Raw genomic sequence first — 22,255 nt, 5'->3', positions numbered from 1 at the left:
TTCTATTTTTTATTACGAGAATAAAGTCGTAATATTATGAGAATAAAATTGAAAAATAATGAGAATGAGGTCATCATACCACAGCCCATTTCAGAAAGAAAGTTTTGAGCTCTGACCAGCATATGATGGCCGACCAGCACCACCAAACAGCAACCTGAGTCTACTTTGATCTACTGCCCAATTTGATGCTGGTGCTAAAAGATTTCCTTATTTTCAAACCGATCCCAAAGTATAACTTCACATGATGTTCGACATATCTGAATTTTATGGAAGAAATGTTGTCGTCAAATACAACTTCATTCTCGTAATTCTATGAGTTTATTGTCATAATGTTATGATTTTATTTTCGTAATTTTCTGACTATTCTCATTGCAACCTTATTCTCGTAATTTTACCACTTTAGTTTTAGTTTTATAACTTTATTCTCATAATATTACGGCTTTATTCTTGAAAAAAAAGTCTCTAGCTTGATCCTAATACTCTATTGTAAAATAGAACTGTTGCTGTACTTTATCAGAAAAGTTATCCACAGAACATTGACTCATGGAGATTAGATACAAATGCATGCCACCCTTTCAGAATGTTATTTGTAAAACATTTTGAAAACAGTGTAACAACATAATAACCCCAATTTAGGTATGTAAAACTTAGTGTTGGTCTGTGTATCATTTAAAATGCTGAAACAATGATCTATTTGAAGTTTCATCATTTTGCATTAAATACCTTCTGTCTGTCTGACTGTCTGTCTTTAACGTGCCACTCTAATAGGTCACCCACTTTTTTTTATATAATTAAACATTTGTTGTGTCAAAATGCTGTTCCATTTTTTTTTAACAAATCAACTGAAACAGTACGTTACTCAAAACCTTTATTAAGGCAAATATTACTTGAAAACATATTTTAGTTACTCTACCCATCACTACGTTGTCCTTAATTTCATGTCAGAAAACAAAATGCTAAGATTAACCATGAATAGAAAAATTGTGTGCATTTAATTTTGTTCTTAACAACTTCCCGTCCAACAGCTTTTAACTTGAATAAGATTTTTGTGGCCAAGGTTATCCATTAATGTTCTTGTAATGGAAAATAGGTTGATAATAAAGGGTTTGTTTACTCGATTAAGCAATTCACCAACATTTAGATATCAGCCACTTTACGGTGTTAAACATTAACCCAGCTCCAGTCTGTGATTGGTTGAGCAATATGTCAATCATAGCGTCGTGCGCTATGATTGGTCGTCACGCTCCAGTTAGGAAAGCCTCCTTAAATGACTACAGAGTTTGGAAGATTTCAGAGCGGACTCCGACAAAGTAGCGAAACAGAAGAAAGAACAACAACAAACCTGGGAGTCTGGACTGGAAAACATGCTATAACCTCCGACTGTGAGCAGCTTGACCTCAGAAGAAACACTCCGTCATCATGGAGCCGGAGGAGAAGAAATATGGTGAGAGTTTAAAGCTCCACGCTTCGCTTCATTTATCATCAGTTACATGTTAACTAGTTTCTGAGCGCGTTACACTTTCTCACACAGTGAAACGCTTTTCAGTCTCCTGTTTTAACAGTCAAAATAACAGAAAGGGAGAAGAGGAAACACACGCTTTGCGTTTATGGCTTTATGACAAATTGAACTTTATGCTTTTGTATTAGGTTGAATGAGCGCTTCTTTTATTATCGGATAACAAAGTATCCCAGTCTATATTGTCCTTGTCCAGTTGGTGCCACATTCCTCAGGCTGGTATGAAAGGCAGCAAACTATCTATAGAGTTATTAGGGAAGCCTTTTAGCGGTAAATCAGCTGCCAGTTGTTCTGATAGTGTGGTTTCATTTCCAGGCTGGGCTTTTTGGTAATAATACTCTCACATATGCCTTGTTAAAAATAGCTCAAAGTTCTGTTCCCTGATGGCTTCCATGCAAAGCTGGTCTGCTTCTCTTAAAACGCCTCATTGTTTCGTCCCGTTACATCCACTGGCTCCAATGAGCAATACTGGCTATAATATAGTAACATAATATAGAGTTGTGATTTATAGTCAGAGGCGTAGCCAGAAGTTTTTTATAAGGGGGGCCAGGCAATAACCAATGTAGACTGAGGAGTGGCTGAAAGTGGATAGGCACCAGAACCTCAGGGCCAATCTACACTGTTCCAACAGGAACAAGCACAACTTCCATATTTCTAAATAAAGTCAAACTATAGTTTCCTACAGCCTTTGCTAACAAATAGATGCATATATTTAAACATCCGTCTATATAAAAGGTATATTTCATAAAATCCTTTCAGGTTTGAGTTTTGGAGCGAACATCTTTTTCATTGTCATTACTTATCTACTTTTATCAATATCATTCTGCATAAAATTGATATTTACAAGTACTAATATCTGTATCAATTGATAATTAAATAGGTTTTTGTTAAAATAGTTATTTACAGTATCTATGATTTCACTGAAGACTCTTAGATGACTTGCAGAGTCACATCATTTTCTCTTTACGGCATATAACGCAAAATCTAGTTCTGAAAGAGCATGAATTCTGTACTAATCATCTCTAATGTTGGTATATTGATGTGCATAATTAACCACAGTGTTTTTGTTGTCAAGTAATTGTTAGTATTTATAAAATTTAATTGTTTTGAATATTTTACTTGAAAGAAAAAAATGGTAGGGGTGGCCACAAGGGTTGGCCATGGCCACCCCTGGCCCCCCATCTAGCTCCGCCCCTGTTCATAGTCATACATTTTGTGATTAGTATAGCTGCATAGTTGTACTAATTTGCCTTCATATCCTCTAAGCTTGTTTTCTCACGGATGTAGATTTTGTACATTTATCTATGAGTTTTAAAAAGGAACAAACACAAATCCTACATTCATTTGTACTATTTACAAAGAATGCATTATATGTAATAATACATACATACTCATGGTACTCATATACAAATAATACATACTCATTTATAAATTTAAACATCTTTACATGCTTTTTATTCACAGTTATTTTACTTTTTTGAAGTGTTCTTAACTATTTCTTTAAATTGCAACTTTTTATTTTATTTTGTTGAATTAGAAACAAAAAATTTAATTTTACTTATTTATTCTTAAAAATTACCCTTTTTACTCAATAAAACTTAAAACCAAAATATATCATGAAAGCATTTATTTACATGAACAGTAGAAGAATAACTGCGCTCTGTTTGTCCTGGTCCGCGCCCCCTACTGGTCGGTAGAAAAAAAGCAGCACTTTTTTTATTGACCAAGTTTTTGAATATTTTCTGAGGATACCTCTTTAAAAACAGAATGTTAATTGTTTTTGTCTAGAAGGATTAAATTAATCCTCATGCTGCTTATGGTTCGTTCAAAATATTGTCTTAATAGCTAAAAAAAAAATCCTAGTTACCACTTAACTATCCTCCATTATTATAGTGTAGTGACATTTATATTGTTCTGCTTGTGAGTTATTTTTTGCTGATCTGTCTTTTGCTCTAAGACTGATGGGACAGATTTTATTGCACAGGGGACACTTATAGTTTTCTTAATTCCCATTTACACTACCTTTTGAAACCATGCATAGAACAGTCCGTGCACGGTAATGGAGATAGCTATTGAGTGTAATTGGAATGTGACTGAACTGGACCGTGCCAGACCCAACCGAACCGCGCTGAACTGGTACTAGTTCATCAGTAGGGCTCGGTATGGTTCATCTGTGGCTCGGTTCTATGATAACAAAGAGCACAAGAGCAGACCGCGTCATCTCCTATTTACAGTCAGCGACTCATTTCACTGGTTTTCCGGCCTGTTTGGCTTTGCAATTCACAGATCTCTTCACCTTTTTACAACATGGACTTCATCTCAGTCTACTAATGGCATCAAAAAAGCCCGGTGCGACCTGGGATGATGCTGATACCGAGGCTCTCATTGAAATCTTGGCAAAGGAAGCTATCCAGGCACATAAGTTTCCGAGTGTTTTGGGCGCCACCATTTTTGTTTGCGTAATTCCTGCCTTGAGAGCTGGAGTATCGTGGACCGCCGATAGGAGATGATGAACCGTGCTAGCGTGATGTGTAAATGGTGCTAAGAGCCAAGCTGGGCACGGTTAACTGATCTAAGCTCAGTCCAAACTCGGAACGGATCAGTTTCAGAGGGGTTGTTGAAATGGGGCATTAGGCTGACAGCACAGTTGTTGATTTATGTCATTCCACATGGTGACAATTTGTGTAATCTCTGTTTTAATGGACAGGATTGTTGGAAAACCATGTTGTCAGGGCTAAGGTGTTGTTTTTATTTTTACCCAAGCGAACCAAAAAATGTATGTAGGACTTCTTGGTTAATTTTCTGTACGTTTTTTTCTTATTAGTGACTTTCACTTTTACCAGAGCCATTTTCTGTTACCGCATTTTGAGTTTTATACTTAGTTATTTCCTTTGAGTACTTTACACTGCGCGATGTTTTCGATCGTCGTACTCAGCTACAGCTCAGACTGTACGATGAAACCGCAGGATATAAAATTTCACAGCTCATGATGTGTTTTTACACTGAACAATCTACTTGCTCACACTGCATGTTCAAAAACCACATGTCGGACTCAGCGGCAGTAGATGGCGCTGGTCGGACTCCTCAGTCAGGAAGAAGAAGCAAACCCCCCTTGTTTTGGTAAATCCGGTCGTAGACGCTCTTAGCTCCGCTTCAACAGCAGGATTTGTTCACGAGGGCCGACTGAATTTCAAACATGTTTGAAATTTTCTCTCGATCTTGTGATTCCTGATCAGGAGGTGGTTATTAGAGGCCAATCCCCCCTCGTTACCCCCTATATGCTACACGGCGCAGGACGCATGATGAGGCTGAAATTGGCCCGATCCAAAAAATTCTCACACGACTGCAGAAACTGCCCAAAAAAGGGCAAAAACTTGTACAGTATATACCTTATGCACCTCTGCTTGTAGGAAGGAACATCCAAATCATCATTTCTTTAGCTGAAAAGTATACTTGAGAGACTGCCCCACATCTCTTCGTCTATCATTCCATCATGTCTTACCAGCTTCCCTTTAATTTAAAATCATCCTCACAGTATAATACAATAGAGGTATGTTCTGATGTGTATTTTTGTTTTTTTCGCTATACATAGTTTTGCATGTAAGCTGAAGGATTTAGTTTTGGCTGCAGAGAATCACCTTCCACAGACCTGCTTTGCTTGTTTAGTCCTAAATATGGTTTGTTGCAAACTGCAAACAGGACTTCCTTTCTTATTTGAAGGGATTTTACAGTCAAAGCTGGAAGGTTAGTCAAAATACACGCTGCAATATTTAGATATCTATCTCTAAAAAGAAAAAGGTCAATTCGTGTTAAGGGTTTTCTTACTGGCAGAGCTCCTACAGGATGCTGACATGCAGGAATGAGAACCACTCCTGCTTGCTAGCATCCTTGGTCTGTTCCTCCTTTGTCTACACTTAAGCAGCAGTATGAGGGCTAATTGATTCACTTAATTTCCTCCTATCTTTCTCTCCCTCTTTTTGTGATTGCTTGCAGAAAATAAAACAGACGATGCAAGTTATTCAGAGAGAATAAATGGTGGCGTGTCAGATAAAGGAAAGAAAGTGGCTTTGCTGCACAGCCAACGTATATGAAAAAAAACCTGTGGTTCCTCTAAGGAAGTACAGTGAACTTATGAAACACTCTATGGATTACATGAGCTGATATCTGAGGCTGTCTGTATGAGAAGGAAATAAATACAGACAGCAAAAACCTTCAAATCTTCAGAACCCTTTACGCCCTCAGAGAGGCTGTGTTGGGAGTCAGCTGAGTTATTTCAGGCCTTGGTTTATGAAGAAGCTGTAATGACAGGACCTGAGTCCCACCATGCAGCCAAGCCCTGCCAGAGATTAGGGGTAATTATGCGCCATGTATACAGAAGTGGTTCTGTAACCCTATCCAGCCTCTGTTTTTATGCAAGTCAAAGACATTTCAGTCTACATCTGCTGGTTGCTGCCACCTCTTGTACAGTTCAGTTTTTGTTGCCCCACTGTTTGCACACAAACAAAGATCTGCTCTGCCTTTGCAGAAATTGTTTTCCACTGAAATGATTTTGGTGTCGCTGCTACCCACAGAAAAAAATACTCTAGTCACGCAGTCTCATTTGACATGCAAACTCAACTGAAACCTTTAGCAGAGCTGCGTGTTTAGAGCTGGCTGGAAACAGATTTTATCTTTAAAGCTTCTTTTTTTAATCACATTGATTAATAACATTTATGATTTACTCATGTAGTGCAGCAGTGCCTCTCGGCTGGTCACATGGTGATCCGATCAGGTTTACTGTTCAGAGAAAATGTTCAAGAAATCTATTGGGAATTAAGTATTAGATGTTAACATAAACATACTGTAAGATAGTTAGGCTGCATCTATTGATTGTTTTCGTTATTGATTAATCTTATTTTTTCGATTGAATAATTCATCTGAAAAGAGATACTTTAAATAGATTAACTATAAAGGAACAGATATTTGTAATATAAAAATAGGAAAAAGGAAAAATACTCATGCATAGAGTCATGTTTTTTCATTTATGATCTAAATGCAATTTTTAAAATCTTAATACAAAACAAAACTCAAAAAGTTTTGCTCTTTGCATTTTTGACACTGAAGAAAAGAAAAGTTTTTTTAAACAAATATAATAGTCACTTGTTTTTTTTTTTATTTTGTATTTTGAATCAGTTTCGAAAATGACCCAAAGATAAGCTGACATACCAATATAGTCAGAATCATTTCATGGAATACAATTAATCATATATTATTCATTTATAAAGCTGTAAATTTGACTTCCTCTTTTTCATAACTGTAAATGTGTGTCTAAACAGTAAAGCTTTGTTAAGAAAAAAGAGGATCAACCCTTCCTACATCTTTCCCTTTGCTTCCTGTTTACATTTTCTGCTTTTATTTGAAATTAGATGACAGTGAGGTTGGGAGATATTTAAGCCTGACTGAATATACGACTAGGTGACAAGAATAACTATATTATGTCCTAAAGACAGATAGTGATTGTTAAAGCTGTGGACTAATGTTGGTGAAGTGCATGAAGTGTTGAGCGACGCCTCTGCAGTTGGGCTTTAGACCCAATACTCAAAAACACCACCACAGACTTAAGGCTGGTTTATGCTCAGAAACCAGGTCGCTTGCGTGTGTCACAGTTAACGCAGATTTGCCCCCGCCCCTTCTGCAGACACTCTGCTGCACCTCTCCAAAATTGTAGGTGATCACAGACAGTGCGCAGACAGGAGGTTGATTGGTCTGATTGGTCAAATCTAGATCCACACTGCAAGCCTTGATGCTCTATTCTGATTTTTTTTTGTGTTGCCGTTCACATTTCCAAATATATGCGACTTGTATGTGATCTCACTGAAGTCATACAATGCAAGTGTTGTGCATTCGCAGTAGAGGATGCAATGACATCACAGGCCAGCGTGCTCTGTGTTTACTGAAGTAAACATGGATGGTAGTACCGGAGCACATCTAGCCGTCTTCCCAACCATAAAAACACAATCTTTCAAGATGGTTAAATATAAATACAGCTCTCTGCATCACCGTCTGCCATTGTTGTTGTTTATCATGCCGCTTCTTCATTGCAAGACCCACAATATTGACCTTTGTTGGGTATTAATGGCGTTCAGGTCGGATGAATCTGACCTGGCCGTTCAGACACAGGTCGCATTTGAAAAGATCCGATCTGTGTTGTTCAGACTGCCATGAAAAGATCAGATCCAGGTCGCATATGGGCAAAAAAAAATTGGATTTGTCACTTCAGGCTGCAGTGTGAACGTAGCCAAAAACACCACCATGGACTTAAGGCTCGTGTATGCTCACAAACCAGGTTGTCTGTGTGTGTGTCACAGTTAACGCAGATGTGCCCCAGCCCCCTCCGCATACACTCTGCTGCACCTCTCCAAGATTGTAGGTGACAGCAAACAGTCCCGCAGACAGGAGGCCTCTGATTGGTCAAATCTACGTCCGCTCTATGCTTTGCGTATTTCCTGTTTGGTACCATTGTCGAAAACGACCCATAAAGTTGTACCACCTAGAAGAGCGAGGTGCGGGAGAACGCTGGGACCCTTTTTCTACCTGGATCTCCGCTCTTTTTCGCCCTCATGTCCCTCCGTTGTCGCACAAACTTGCCCCCACTTCCTCACCGCCTCGGTCGCATCTAGACCCACAGCAAGTTCGCGATTGTCCCTCTTGCGTTGTGGCGTGGAATAACATAGCGCAGACCACGCTTCAATATTGGGCATAAATCAAAAAAATTTGCGACAAGCTCACTGCGACACACTGCTGCAGGGAAGATAACCAGCCCTTTACTTGTGTAACTTTGCGTCCAACTCCATGCTTCTCTATGCTAACAGCAGCTATGCTAGGAGGGGCGGAGCATAGAGAGATCACTGTTCTCTGCGTGTTGAGGGGCGGTACAGAGCAGCTCAGCGCTCAAGAAGGGAACAGAATCGCCACGTTGCAGAAATTTATTTTTGCTGTTTGCAGAAAAATAGAATTTTGCTTTAGCCATATTTTGGCCGATGTGGATTAATAAGCCAGACGCTAAAATCAACCAAATAAATCGTCCCGTTTTTTATCGGTGGGGCTCCAACCGCTTGATATACAAACATGAAATTTGGCACAAATCATTTTTAAACCTTTCTAGTGCTTATTTTGAAGGGTTTTAAAATATATATATGTAATTTATGGTTTGATCATGTAGTTGGGTTGTTTGGGGGCATCAAAACTTTCTTTTTCCAAAACAGCTTCAAACTGAAATTTTTCAAAACGACCCCCCCTTTTGTTGTTTACATTATCAACACTGTGACATAATGTTTTTGTGGAAACATGAAGGTTGGTACAAGTGTTCATCAAAGCTTGCTAATTTTTACACGTCGTCACTTATGGCTGTATCTATTATAGTTTTTGATTTATCAAAGTTCAATAGGAACTTTTGCACATTTGTCACATTTTGCAATATGACAATTTTAAAAGAGTGATGACTCTTTTAAAAAATATTTTACACAAACACAGCCCAAACTCATTGTTCCCCTATCTGTCCTGAATTAAAAGGTTCAAAAATGACATTTATAGGGCGTATTATGCCAGAGTCATTAGCATTTCTTCAGAACAAGATTCTCCATGATTAAACATCAGCCACCAATTTGTCTTTCATCCATTCCATTCAAAATGTATACATTCATTAATACAACATCTATCTGCTATCTGTCTGTTTGTGTGTGTGTCTTCCTTTCTTACTGTTTTAAACTCTTTTTGCCTTACAGTTTACTGTACAGTATTCACACTGCATTTTTGCAGGAAAAACAACTTTTCCTTAGCCTGGTAAACTAGCCCACCCACCAGCGGCCAAAATCCTTTTTGCCTGCAAGTGGTCTAGCCTCAATCAATGCCCCAGGCCCTAGAACTGGCTGGCCAACCACAATGCAGAGATGTGGTTTGAATTTCTGGATGCAAAGCGGTCGGGGTTTTGAGGGCGTGACGACATAGCTGCACGACACTGGACAAAGCACAAAAAGGAAGATGGCAACAACTATCAAACAGTTCTCGTTTTACTCGGCTTTGGAATCAGTTTTGGAAGAATTAGACTTGGGGTTTTCGTTGAAACGTGAGAAGGAAGAGGCTCTCTACGCTCATTCATTTTTGAGAAGGACATATTCGCAGTTTTACCGACTGGCTGTTTGTTTACACTCCCCCACCAGTTTTCTGTCGCGCTTACTACGTCACAGTCAGTTGCGCTAATTGGTCAGAGCGTTGGCCAATAGGCACAGACATGGTTTGTAAAACAACAGGTTGTTCTCATCAACAATGTCTCATTCATCGGAGCCAGACTAAATTATACATTTAATCTCACATTTAGTCTGGTTTATCAGGCTAACGTTTCCTAGCTGAAATTGAATATATGAATAAATCTGTTACCAATCTATCAAATTCTCACACTAGTAGCATTGTGACATAAAATAATAAATGGCCTGTTCTTATACAGGCCTGATTTTTAAGAAAAACTTCCAGTGGACTACTGTGACTCATTGCTTATCATAGAAGCACAGTGGTTGAAAAGTTAATTAAAACACCTCATGACTGCAGTCGGCTTTGTAACCGGGTCACTTTAAACATCACTAATGTAGTGAAACTAGCATGTGAACTAAATCTGAAAAATGGCTGATTTTTGGCCCATGGGACAGAGGTTTAAAATTTTTCTTTTTTTCCTAGAGGATTAAAAACATTCTGGTTAGTTCATTGTGTAGCTTCCTGTGTAGCTCCATAAATAGATCTGAACCTTGGCTGAAAAGCCAAGATCGCATCCAGAAAGCCAACCCTCTGTTTCTAATGAAAGGGTTTCAGTGAGGGGTACGTTCATAACCCAGAGTTAAAGGTTTCCTAACCTCTTTTTAAAATAAAAGACTCTAACATGTTTTTTTCTGCAATAACAGCAGTACCCTTCCTCACCAAGAGATGCATTTAAAGTGTTTCCATGTTATAATGGCCCACTCAAAGCCCAGACATTTGGAAAATTAGTGAAAATATGTCTTTAGATGGTCCCTGTCAATGACACGACAACCCAACTAAATGCACTGAACTTTGTGGTTGAGTTTACATCTGGGAGATTTATGTGAGTACAGGATGTCAGAGGAAGTAGAAAAATTAAGGAAGGGAAGTTCAAGAATGTTGGAGCTCAAGTTTATCAAGGAAATAGAAGTTTAACTAATGTGGTCGAAGTCCTGGAGGTAATATTGATACAGCAATGTTTGTTATTTTCCTAGGAACACTTTTACTTACTTTTTTTTTTTTTTTACATATATATATAAAAAAAGTAAAGCTAAAGTAAAGTAGGGTATTTAGCAAATTTTAGTAGCCAGGCAGTTAAGAGTGCTGTACATTAAAAAGGAAAAGTACTATGTGGTGCAATAAAGGTAATTATTGATAAATATTAATAATTAAAGAGAAGAAAATAAATTACGATTAGATTATTTGGAATATATAATGATAAAATGATTGATGAGAAAATGAGAGAATAGTGGGACTGAAAACAAATAATGCTTATATACCAAACTCAAAGGCTTCTCCAATCAGCAAATTTATTTAACCACAATTTATAGCAACTTAGAGTTTCATGGAGTTTACTTGCTTTTAGGGTTGGTTTTCTAAGAGTTTGCTCAAGATTAGGAGGAAGGATGAAAACTAAAAGCTGCCTCTCCATGTTTGGTTCTCATTCTTATTATGCAGCGTTGATTCGAGTCAGAACTCAGTTTCTCTGAAAAACGGGGAGGCAGTGGAGGATATGCTCCACTTTCTTAGTTTTGTGAGGATGCTGGCAGCAGCATTCTGGATCAGTTGCAGCCGTCTTATCGATCTATTAAATCTAAACACTTAAGTTAGTTTTTCAAGGTCCTGTGGAGAAATTAGTCCTTTAAACCTGGAGAGGTACTTTATGTAATAGATGGCTGACATTTTTACTGTCTTTATGAGCCTCTGAAGGTTCAGGTCTGAGTCCATCACCACGCCCAGATTTAGAGCCTGATTGGTGGATTCCAGCTGGATTAGCTGAAGCTGTGTGCTAATGTTTATAAATCTCATTTGGTCCAAAAATTATTCAGTTTGTTTTTATTACGCTGAAGAAAATGTTGGTACATCCATGCATTGATTTCTTTTATGCATTTTCTCAGCACTTAAATGGGTACATAGTCACCTGGTGACTAATGTACAGCTGTGTGTTGTTATTGTTTATTATTTATTAAGATCTGAGTTAAGCTTGGTTTCTCCACGATGTCCTCGTAGCCAAATCACTTCATTTTTAGCGTCAACGTCCCTCAACTGGGGTGTCCACCACAGGAGTTCTGCACCGCTAAGTGAACATATCCGTCCGGAAAAACACGGTGAACAAGCAACAGCTCCTAATGGCGAGGGTTTGCAAATATAGACAAAGCAGGTTTACTGGAAAAACTCAAACCTGAAATCAGGGAAGTTCTGAGTTTTCAATTTCACAAAGAGAGTTTACTCAACGTTCTCCCGAGAGCTTTTGCTCAGTAAACTTCGCTCTCCTTAAAGCCAATCACGATGTTTTATGTCCTTATTTAATCAGCTGAGTTCTGTCATAGTTTTCTGCGAACGTAAAAAAAGAAATAATTCACTTAGTCTGTTAGACAGATTAGGTGTTTAAAATAAAAACATAGCATGTCTTTTTGACAAAAATCCAATTAAAGAATGAAGGAGATTAATTCACAGAGAATTTAATAGGGAGAGGGTTCTCAGACCACGTTTAGATGTCCTTTTCATATTCAGTTATCTTTATGAGCGTTACTGTTTCTCCTCACAATCCATCTCATACATTAAAGACCTAATCCGTCCTGACATTAACAGCATTACACAGACTTCTTTATATTTAACAGAACTTGATATCGGTTGAAATCAGATCAAAGTGAGGAGGAACCCCATGAAATGATGCACAGGTCCTGCCTGTTGGAAAAACGTTTCTATACTTCATCTTCAACTGCTGCCATGTGTGCTTCTCCTAAATTTAATACATTGATCCACTACCACTCAACCAGTAAACTAGTTTTCCTGCTTAATATTATCTGGATTACAGCAGGCTGTTGCAGACGTTTTGATATTTATTAGTTTGTGTGAATATGTATTTTTGATTTCGCAAACCCATAGACCATAAATGCTTCAGACGGTGTGACAGGGTGCTCTTTTTTCATGTGTATTTTACCTGCATTAAGCATTCTGAGCCCTATAAGGGGAGAAATTAGATATTGAAAATAAGGGGCCCTGTGATGGACCCTTGAGGAACACCACATTTGATTTTTGAAAGTCTTCAATGTAAAGTTATCTACTGACAGATTCCCTGACCCTCAATTAGAATTGACCAGTCCAGCTCTACCAGAAAGCCGAAGCAGTTTTCAAGGCTTTAAATAAAATTAAATGATCAGCAGTGTCGAATGTGGCACTGAGGTCCAATAATACCAGCAATGTGGTTTTTCTACAGTCTGCATATGTTCAGATGTAATAAATAACCTTGAGAAGGTCAGTCTCTGCACTGTGGTGAGCAGTCATTGTTCAGACAGCTTTTTCAATAATCCTACAGATGAAGGGGAGTTTTGAAATGGGCCTGTAGTTCTGCAGTAGCAGCTTGTCCAAGTTGCTCTTTTTTAAAAGGGGTTTAATAATTTCTGTTTTAAGACCTTGCGGGAAAACACCCGGAAAAAGGGACCAGTTTATTATCTGAGGTAGATTCCGTAATTTTTGGACTATAAGCCTCACCTGAACATAAGCCGCAGAAGCTAAATTGCATGATTTGTACACATACAAGCCGCACCGGACTATAAGCCGCAGGTTTTTTATGTTTAATTACCATATGGTTCGCGCACAGAAAGGATTGTCGGGAAAGAGGCAACTGTTTGGGGAAGCTCCTATTTATTAACATTTCAACACAATTGAATTGAGACAATTCTTCCTGCTGGCGTTTCCAACATCTCACCATTGACTCGTTGATTCCAAGGTTACGTGCAGCGGTTCTATTTCCTTCGTTTACTGCCAAATTGACTGCCTTTAACTTAAAAGCTGCATCATATGCATTTCAGCATTTTTTTTCCATGAGGGTGTCACACAAACTGTCTTGCGCTCGCAATGTCCGTCTTTCTGCGGACGACGTCCGCAAATGTGACATTTGTGGACAAATGTGACATCCACATGGTGGATGGTAAAATCCATAAATTTAGGTACCGTATTACCCTAGTGGCCGTTAGCTGTAAAAGTCCATAGATAAGCTGCATTGTTATATAAGCTGCAAGGTCGAAAAATGGGGAAAAAGTCGCGGCTTATAGTCCGAAAATTACGGTACTTCTTTTTGTTTCTTCCACTTCTAACAACTTTTAAGGGTTATTTTATTGTGGACTAATACTCTAGAACTATAGAGAACTTTTAAAAGATTAAAGCTTCGAAATTCAGGATCAGATAATAGAAATGTATGGTTTTATCTTTCACAGCCTTCTAATTAGNTTACCATATGTTTCGTGCACAGAGAGGATTGTCGGGAAAGAGGCAACTGTTTGGGGAAGCTCCTATTTATTAACATTTCAACACAATTGAATTGAGGCAATTCTTCCTGCTGGCGTCTCCAACGTCTCACCATTGACTCGTTGATTCCAAGGTTACGTGCAGCGGTTCTATTTCCTTCGTTTACTGCCAAATTGACTGCCTTTAACTTAAAAGCTGCGTCATATGCATTTCAACGTTTCTTTTCCATGAGGGTGTCACACAAACTGTCTTGCGCTCCCAATGTCTGTCTTTCTCGGAGTCTGCTTCCGGACGACGTCCGCAAATGTGACATCAACATGGTGGATGGTAAAATCCATAAATTTAGGTACCGTATTACCCTAGTGGCCGTTAGCTGTAAAAGTCCAAAGATAAGCCGCATTGTTATATAAGCTGCAAGGTCAAAAAATGGTCGAAAAATGGGGGAAAAGTTGCGGCTTATAGTACGAAAATTACGATACTTCTTTTTATTTCTTCCACTTCTAACGACCTTTAAGGGTTATTTTGTTGTGGACTAATACTCTAAAACTATAGAGAACTTTTAAAAGATTAAAGCTTCGAAATTCAGGATCAGATAATAGAAATTTATGGTTTTATCTTTCACAGCCTTCTAATTAGGTGTTATTCTAAATGTCTGAACAAAGGATGAGACCCTGGGATTAGCTGCATGACCGGTTTCCTCCCTACTTTTCCAGTGGAGGGCTCATCCTCTCATGTGATGTTTCTGCTGCAAGCACAAACCAAACCAGGAGTCTTAACATGTCAGGATTTGTCACCAACACTGACAGCTCTGGGAGTGTGGGCGGGGGAGTCAGGTCACATTCCTATTTTATTTTGTGACTAAATATCTTTCTAAATAAATTTTTCATTCTCCTTTTTCATCCTTTGTAAATTATTGTTTGGTAGCCGCCAGTGGAGATTATGAAAATCTCCTCTTTCAGTAGGTTTAAGCGATCTTTATATTAAAAGAAGAGCAGGTTAAATTGATGGATGCATTCCTCAGCTGTCAGTGGGAGGGGGGGCGTGGGTAGAAATAGTCAATAAGTGACAGGAGGAGCTTCTCTCTTAAATGGAAAGAAATGCATCAGCAGTAGTTGCTCAGAGATGGATTTGACTTTATTACATCACTAACCACTGACAGTGCATCAGCAGCTATGCATCATACCAAATATCTGCTGCTTAGTTAATAAAACTGTAATGTGTTTGTTGTACTTGGCAGATCCTCTGATTTTATGAATGATTTCAGATATTTTAACCTAAACGTGGTGGTGATAGCAACTTTCAGTAAATCAGGTGTTTAAAGACCTTCATCATCGGCATAACAAGAGAGTTTCTTGGAGGCATAACCGGTTATTTCTAAGCCTTTTTTATCTTTTGATTTGTAACAAGTCAAAATTAAATTACTATTTAATTTCAAAGTTAAACTATGATACCAAATTGTGTTATATTTTGCGGGATCTGGTATGTTATGTTTTTGCTACGTCACTATTTGACACATTTAACGTGAGTTTGTTTAATAGGCTAAAAAAAAAAAGTGTTCTTATGTGGAAAAGTAATTTCATCTGAACCTTAAAAACTGGTTGCTCCATCTCTGATGGGAACAGCTCCTGTCCAGTGTTTGTGTTAACTGGTAATGAGCCATCTACATCACTGTGGAGGAATTGCGTGAAACACTCTCTTGTTATAATTCAGTTCTAATTGAGCCACACTGAAGGATTTTAGGCCTGTTTAAGGTCATGAAACAGCTTTGGAATTGGCTTTATAGCTGCTGTATTGGAGGATGGATGGTTGAGAACTCCTATGTTCAGTACTGATTTGGGTTTTAGTTCAGACATGCATGGCAGAATGTCACCTATCAGCACCACTAGTTGTGCTCCTTTAGAAAACGAGGTTTTAAAAACAGCCCAAAAAAACTTACTTTGGGTTAAGAGCTGGAAATCTATTCAAACTTTAAAATTAAATTTGATTCTGATTCTTGAAATGTAGAATCATTTGTTTTCAAATCGTTATTGCCGCTATTTTATTTTATTATATATATTTTTTAGCTGTAACCTGAATTATATGACTGTGTCGTTATGCAATGTATTGATACTAGTATTATTTTAACATTCAACATTAAAATAAATTAAGTTAATGATGGCTCTAAGGACAATAAAAACACATTTTATATCTTTTTTATACAAATAAATCTTTATGAATTTATATCAGAGTCAATTCACAATTGGAAACTCGATTTTTTGTGGCATAACCCTAAAGTTCAGGTACCTGCTGCAGGTGTACCAACCAGGGGAGCACTTAACTTTGGCTGACTGTCCATCGTCTGATTCCGTCATGTTAAACAGAACTTATCCACATATCTTATTTACCTTAGCAAAGGTTTGATTATCAGTTTCTGTTCTCAAGAATCTGGAAACTTTTTATTTATATTTTAAAGCAGTATCTCTCTAGCTAGAACAAGTATTATTTTACAGGTATTATTTTATTTTATGTGGTTTTACTAAAAGAAGATTAAAAACATTGCAGATGTAGAGATAGAGCGATACATTAGCTAGCTGATAATAGCTCCTTTTCTTCTGATACATGTTTGCGTTGATCGATTCATTATTAATTATTTGTTCAGCAGTCATGCCTTGAAATAATGTTAACTGTATGCATTGCGGCACTCTCTGTTTCCTAGCATAGTTAATGTTTTCTTTCATTTGTTAATGTTGTTAATGATGTCCTTTTCTTTAAATTGAGACTTGAAAAACATCATCATTTTGACATTTTTATAATGTAAATAAAGGAAGAAAATGCAATATCAGCCTCAAGATGGGCCCAACAATATCAGCAGCAGCACATATTGGGGATGGGTTTATTTTAAGGCTGAATAAATGAATTGGATTAATTGATTATTGAAATAATTATCAACTAATTTGGTGCTAGATTAATGGTTAACTGGAGTTTAGAGTCTGTAAAATATGACTTTAGATGATAGAGCGACCCACTTAGAGCAGAAATTATATCAGAACTGTAAACAAATATGTAAAAAAAAATTTTTCTGTCCATATGTTCAATCCAGAATTCCGTAAGTGGAAAAGTTTTAGTTTTACCTGGTTTGATTTCTCAAACACCTTCTTTAAGGAACCTTTGGCTATCGGATTATTAATTGATTAATAGAAAAAAATAATCATCTGATTAATTGATTTTCAAAATAATCGTTAGTTGCAGCCCTAGTTTATTTTCAGAATAATCAGCCTTTAAAGGAAACCTTTATTGGCCTATCTCTAGTGTATTGCAATCTTATAACATCTGATAGCATTTGATATAAACATAATCGTTATTGACCAAAATCAGAAAAGGCAGGACAGGATTTTTAAGATCAGTGATTGTCCAGAAAACTGCAATCAGTGCACCGATTAGTGCCCAGAGCTGGTAACAGTGGACAGGGGTCAGTTATTAGTTGATAACAGCAGGGGTATGACTGTTTGCTGTAGTTTAGTTCTCAGCTGAGTCCAGCCTCTGTCTCTAAGCCCATCACAGCTCACAGACACCAAAACCAACCCTTCTTCATTGCACAAAGGTTAGCAGTTTTCTGAAGCAATACAGACTGCTGTGGATGTTTTCAAATTAACTTCTATAGCTCATTCTTAAAGGAAAGGATTTTTACCTTGGAAAATCCCTAACTATTACCATTTATTAAGGTTAAAATGTCTTAATTTTGAACATTTTTCAACTGGAGATGCATCAACCGTTAGAATCTGATGCAGACATCATGTTTAGAGTTATGCATTGAAACTTGTTTTAAAGCAATTAATACATTATAGCCCAGACACCCACCCCTATTATAGGCTCTGCTACAGCCTCTGAAAGTAAGCATGGCCCCGTCACATGGGTAGTTCTAGACAGGGGCCCTTGTAGACCTCTTTCTGGCCCCTGATAGAGCCCCTGTACTGAATACATACAGTGTAAAAATAAATTTTTTTATGAAAAAAGTTTCTTTTCATTTAAGCAGGTAGCATTTATAGGTGGAATAACATAATTTTAGCTTGAAATAAAAAAAAAAGAAATCTGTTTACTTATTTCAAGTGTATAATATCTAATTATCTGATTTTGAGAGCAGAAAAATCTTCTTCCTTCAGCAGGAACTCTTGTTTACCTGCTCAAATTAAGGCCAAACACTAGTGATGGGTTATTGAGACATCTTGAAGGATTTTGACACATCACCAAACTGATCCTGCTTATATACGGTCTCACAGAATACTGACACCTGCTGGACATTTAAAGACACTACAGGCAGTTTATTTGACAGAAGTTATTGTTGCTATATTGTATTATTTCACATCTATGTTTAAATTGAAAATATCTTTAGAAACTTTTGATGCAGCCAATAAATACTATAAACATATATCATAGTGTAAAAATGTAGGGGAAAATGTGAATGAGGATCCTTGTAGACATGTTTTTTAAATCTTAATTTTAAAATAATTAGTACAGTAAAAACAAATAGTAAGTAAAAATTTGAAATAAATTGTCTTTCTATCTCTTCTTTCTTTCATCTTTTCTCTTTTTTCCTTTCCCTTTTTTCCTTTTCTTCTTCTGTTTTTCTGCTCTATTTACATTGCAGTGTCCATATAAACTGTAAAACTCCCTGCATAATTATAATAAAGCAATTTAAATGCATGAAACAAGTGGAGGATTATGGCAATTGCCATACTGCTACACTTGTGAAAGTAAAATCTGTTGGGCTCTTTTTGGCATCAAGACAATTCTTATTGCCACATTGCCAGACAGCAAACTGTAAAAAAAAAAAAAAAAAAAAAATTAAATACAAAACGCAACAGCTGAAAAGTTCCTATTCCTGTTAGGCTGCTATGAAAGTCTGGATAATTTTAATGATAAACCACAAAAGATGAGACATTTTTTTGAGCAGATGCATCATGTTGACAGATCCGTTTTAAACATAGTTTAGTGAGTCAGTCAGTTAGTAACAACTCCTGTATCGGTCACATGACTTTCTTGAAACGACACGCGCAACGATACAGTGTTTTGCTCAATGGGCTCGACGCGTGCACCGACGCATCGATGTTAATGGACCCTTCACTAGCAAATGCACAAATTTTAAGAAGTTTTTACTTTTTTTGGAACATTTTTATTGTCTTGTAATACTAGATTATTTTCTTATGATGATATGTGGTGACTGGAAAGATTTCAACTGATTTCTTGGACCAATTTAATATTTTGCCTTCATAATTGACTTGAACGATTATTTAAACCACAGTTGGCTTTAAGTTTTACTCATATTAAGATAGGATCACAGTTTTCATCTTAGATCATTTTACTTAGACAACTTGTATTGTAATTTTTTATACACAGATTGTATAAAAAATTACATTTTTGTGTAGTACAGCTTTCCAGACAGTAAATAAGGAGTTTGCAACCTTGGCTCACTTAATTGACTTAATGCTTTTTAAAATAGTTATTTTTTTGTTCTGAAAAAACACTCCATCCCCTCCCTGGTAAATTGAATCCAAAATCTCATCTGGCTCAATATCCTGTTGGATTAACTTTAATGATCTGAATGACAATAATGGTTGCTGGGTGTTGACTCTGGGCCTGTAATGGGAAAGAGCTTGATGTGGGGAATTAGTAGCCTACCGTATAATCTGAGGTGAATGTAGAAAAATACATATAATATTTAGTAGTGAATAATAAAATGAATGAAAACAATCCTTTGAGCAGAGATATGATGGTTAGAGCTGCAGTGTGTGGGCTGTAGGCTGTAGGGTTGGTCATGAAACAGGAGCAGAGCTGAAGGAAACTTTCTGTCATTTCCTTGTTTCCCTTCTTTCTGCTCTCACTCTGCATGTGTGGAAAGTATTTGCAACATTTGGTTTCTGCGCTCTCATTGTAGATTGATTGATTCAGTATGTTTCAACTGCTTTTGCTTGGAAATGCCAAACAGAGAGAGAGGAGCAAACATCCTGTCCCCTCTGATGGAAACTCAATAAAGCAACAAGAAACTGTTGGACTTTTTGTGTCCTCCTATTGCAGTCTGATGCAATACCCAAAATTCTCCACAAGAGGGAGGAAACATGGCAGGTGATTGTAATTATCCCCTCAGACTCCACACCTGAAACCAATTGTTCATCCAAACATGAGGTGGATTCTTTTTCTTTTCCATGCCTCCTGAATGCATCCCACCAAGTTCTCCTCAGATTACAATCTCCACCCCTCAGTTCCCCTCCCTGCCTCCCTGTAGATGTGTTTGAATGCTTTTGTGGGCGTGAAGATGTTTTTTTTCTCCCCACACAGCATGAGGTCTATAGGAAAAGGGTGGAGTTAAAGCAAGATATTCTGCAGGTGGAACACAGTTGTTTCAGCATAAACAGAAGTGGGACGAGAGTTGAGGGTTAGGTGGAGCGTCGTTGGATTATTAGCAGACAGGTCGGACTGGTTTTACGCTCTGCTTCTGGTTCTCTCCATTCTATTCACTGGTAGCAGAAGAAGTGAGCAGATAATTTCTCTACATCTCGGCGTTTGGCCCTGAAAGGAGTTTCAACATGCCTGAGAATGAGGAGGAGCCCTATAGAAAACATGGTAAATGGCACATTTTGCTTCTGTTTGTTCTGAGTTCATCACATTTAGGATAAAAGTTCACCAGGTTTTAGTTCTTGTAACTTCAGAGGAGCAAAGTTTATGGGGGGGGTTCTTGTTGGGTAGTTTCAGTATGTCAGGAATGGGTGTGTTTGTCCTGCTAAGCTTTCCATGGTGAACAGGTGGACGAGAGAAGGAGCTTGGCTCTAAGTCAGTGTTACTGGACATTTTTTTTTAACTTCTGTTTGTTGTTTAGACAATCCTCTAGTGGCATTTCATAAGTAATCGCCTCAAACTGAACAAGAAAGCATGTCAGAAATGACTCGCACATGAAATATGACTCTGATGGCCATTCTGACAGGAAGCAGTTTGAGCTCTGCATTAACTCGTATAAAGGCTTTCACAATTAAGAAAAGATTGGATGGAAAATTATAAATGTATCTTCACTCTGAGGTGCATCTTGTTTAAAATAAGTTAATGTCCTGTTTGTTTCTGATCTCTTTAGTTTTTATTTGGTTGATTATTTCTCTTCCATAACATTAGTAAAACAGAGGTTTACTTCCATAAATTGCAGAACTAATTAGCTTAGTTAATCCAGTTTCTGTTGATTCAGGCAGAATCAAAAAGTAAGTTCTGCAAAAGGAGTAAAAAAGAAAAGGCTTTCCTTTAAGTTTAACTCCTTCCAGCCAGTAAGTGGTGCGCTGTCGCTCTGTTCTGCTAAAGCTAATTTGATATTTGTTATATAACTGTGCAGATCAGTATAATGGGTAAACCTCAGACTTATGATTTTTCTAAGATATAAACAGAAGGAAGACGAATGAGGCTGGTATGAGAGACGATAAACTTCCATCTAAGGGCAACATTACAGCCATGTTCAATTAGAAATGCACTTTAAGCAGTATTATGTTTTTTTTTTGTTTTTGTTGGAGAACTTTTTTTTTTAAGTAATTTTTTTTATAATGGGAGGGCCTCTTCCCTCTAACAGAAAGGGAACACAGTAGTTCCTATGGCAACATGGTGACGCCACGTGTGTGGCTGTAGCTCTTTGGTACATGTTAACATAACCTCAAACATTTGCCTTTTTTTTTTTTTTAATAAAACTATTTCAAAGAGGACCTTCCATTTAAGCCGGGCATACGCTGTACGATATTTCCAATCGTTGCATGCAGCTACAGCTCACGGTGCACGTTCTTACACTCGGCCCGACGCTCTGATGCGACCCTACGACGGTCGACTGGATTTCAAACATGTTTGTTTTTTCTCCCGACCTTACGATTCCTGATCGGGAGGTGGGGCTGATGGCCCCTCGTTACCCCCTGTATGCTACACGACGCACGATCAGGCTGAAAGTCGGCCCGATGGAAAATTTCTCGCAAAACTGGAACATTGCCCCGAAAAGGGCAAAATATTGTACAGTGGGATTACTTACATCTTTTGTCTCTTTTTTTTCTAACTTGAATGCACATATTTCTCCGCCACTTTACCCCGCTGTCGAATTCCAGCGAGCTTGCACTGATGCAGACTCCCTATTTAAGGCCTTAAAGGAATAGTACACCCAAAACATGATTAGCCTTCATTTTCTACTCACCCCCATGCTGAACAACACTCTGGAGTACTTTTTTGATATCT

At 37.7% G+C, this 22,255-nt stretch overlaps 1 protein-coding gene across 5 annotated transcripts in view; it reads left to right on the top strand.

The window, feature by feature from the left end:
* Positions 1 to 1,259: 1,259 nt before the first annotated feature.
* LOC107087677 (choline transporter-like protein 2) overlaps positions 1,260 to 22,255 on the top strand; it is a 57,586-nt gene continuing 36,590 nt past the window's right edge. For 3 of the 5 annotated variants that reach the window (XM_015379380.1, XM_015379381.1, XM_015379377.1), the window contains exon 1: positions 20,407 to 20,629. In XM_015379380.1, coding sequence (XP_015234866.1) covers positions 20,593 to 20,629 — 37 coding nt within the window. In that variant the 5' untranslated portion in view covers positions 20,407 to 20,592. Of the gene's footprint in view, positions 1,445 to 20,405; positions 20,630 to 22,255 lie in introns of those variants that run through there. The other 2 variants (XM_015379379.1, XM_015379378.1) reach the window with 2 other exon arrangements.

The sequence above is a fragment of the Cyprinodon variegatus genome, unplaced genomic scaffold, assembly GCF_000732505.1.
Source record: "Cyprinodon variegatus isolate N-32 unplaced genomic scaffold, C_variegatus-1.0 Scaffold190, whole genome shotgun sequence".
In the NCBI taxonomy this organism is placed as follows: Eukaryota; Metazoa; Chordata; class Actinopteri; order Cyprinodontiformes; family Cyprinodontidae; genus Cyprinodon; species Cyprinodon variegatus.
Note: the sequence above shows the minus strand (reverse complement) of the source record. Positions and strands in the feature narration are given on the sequence as shown.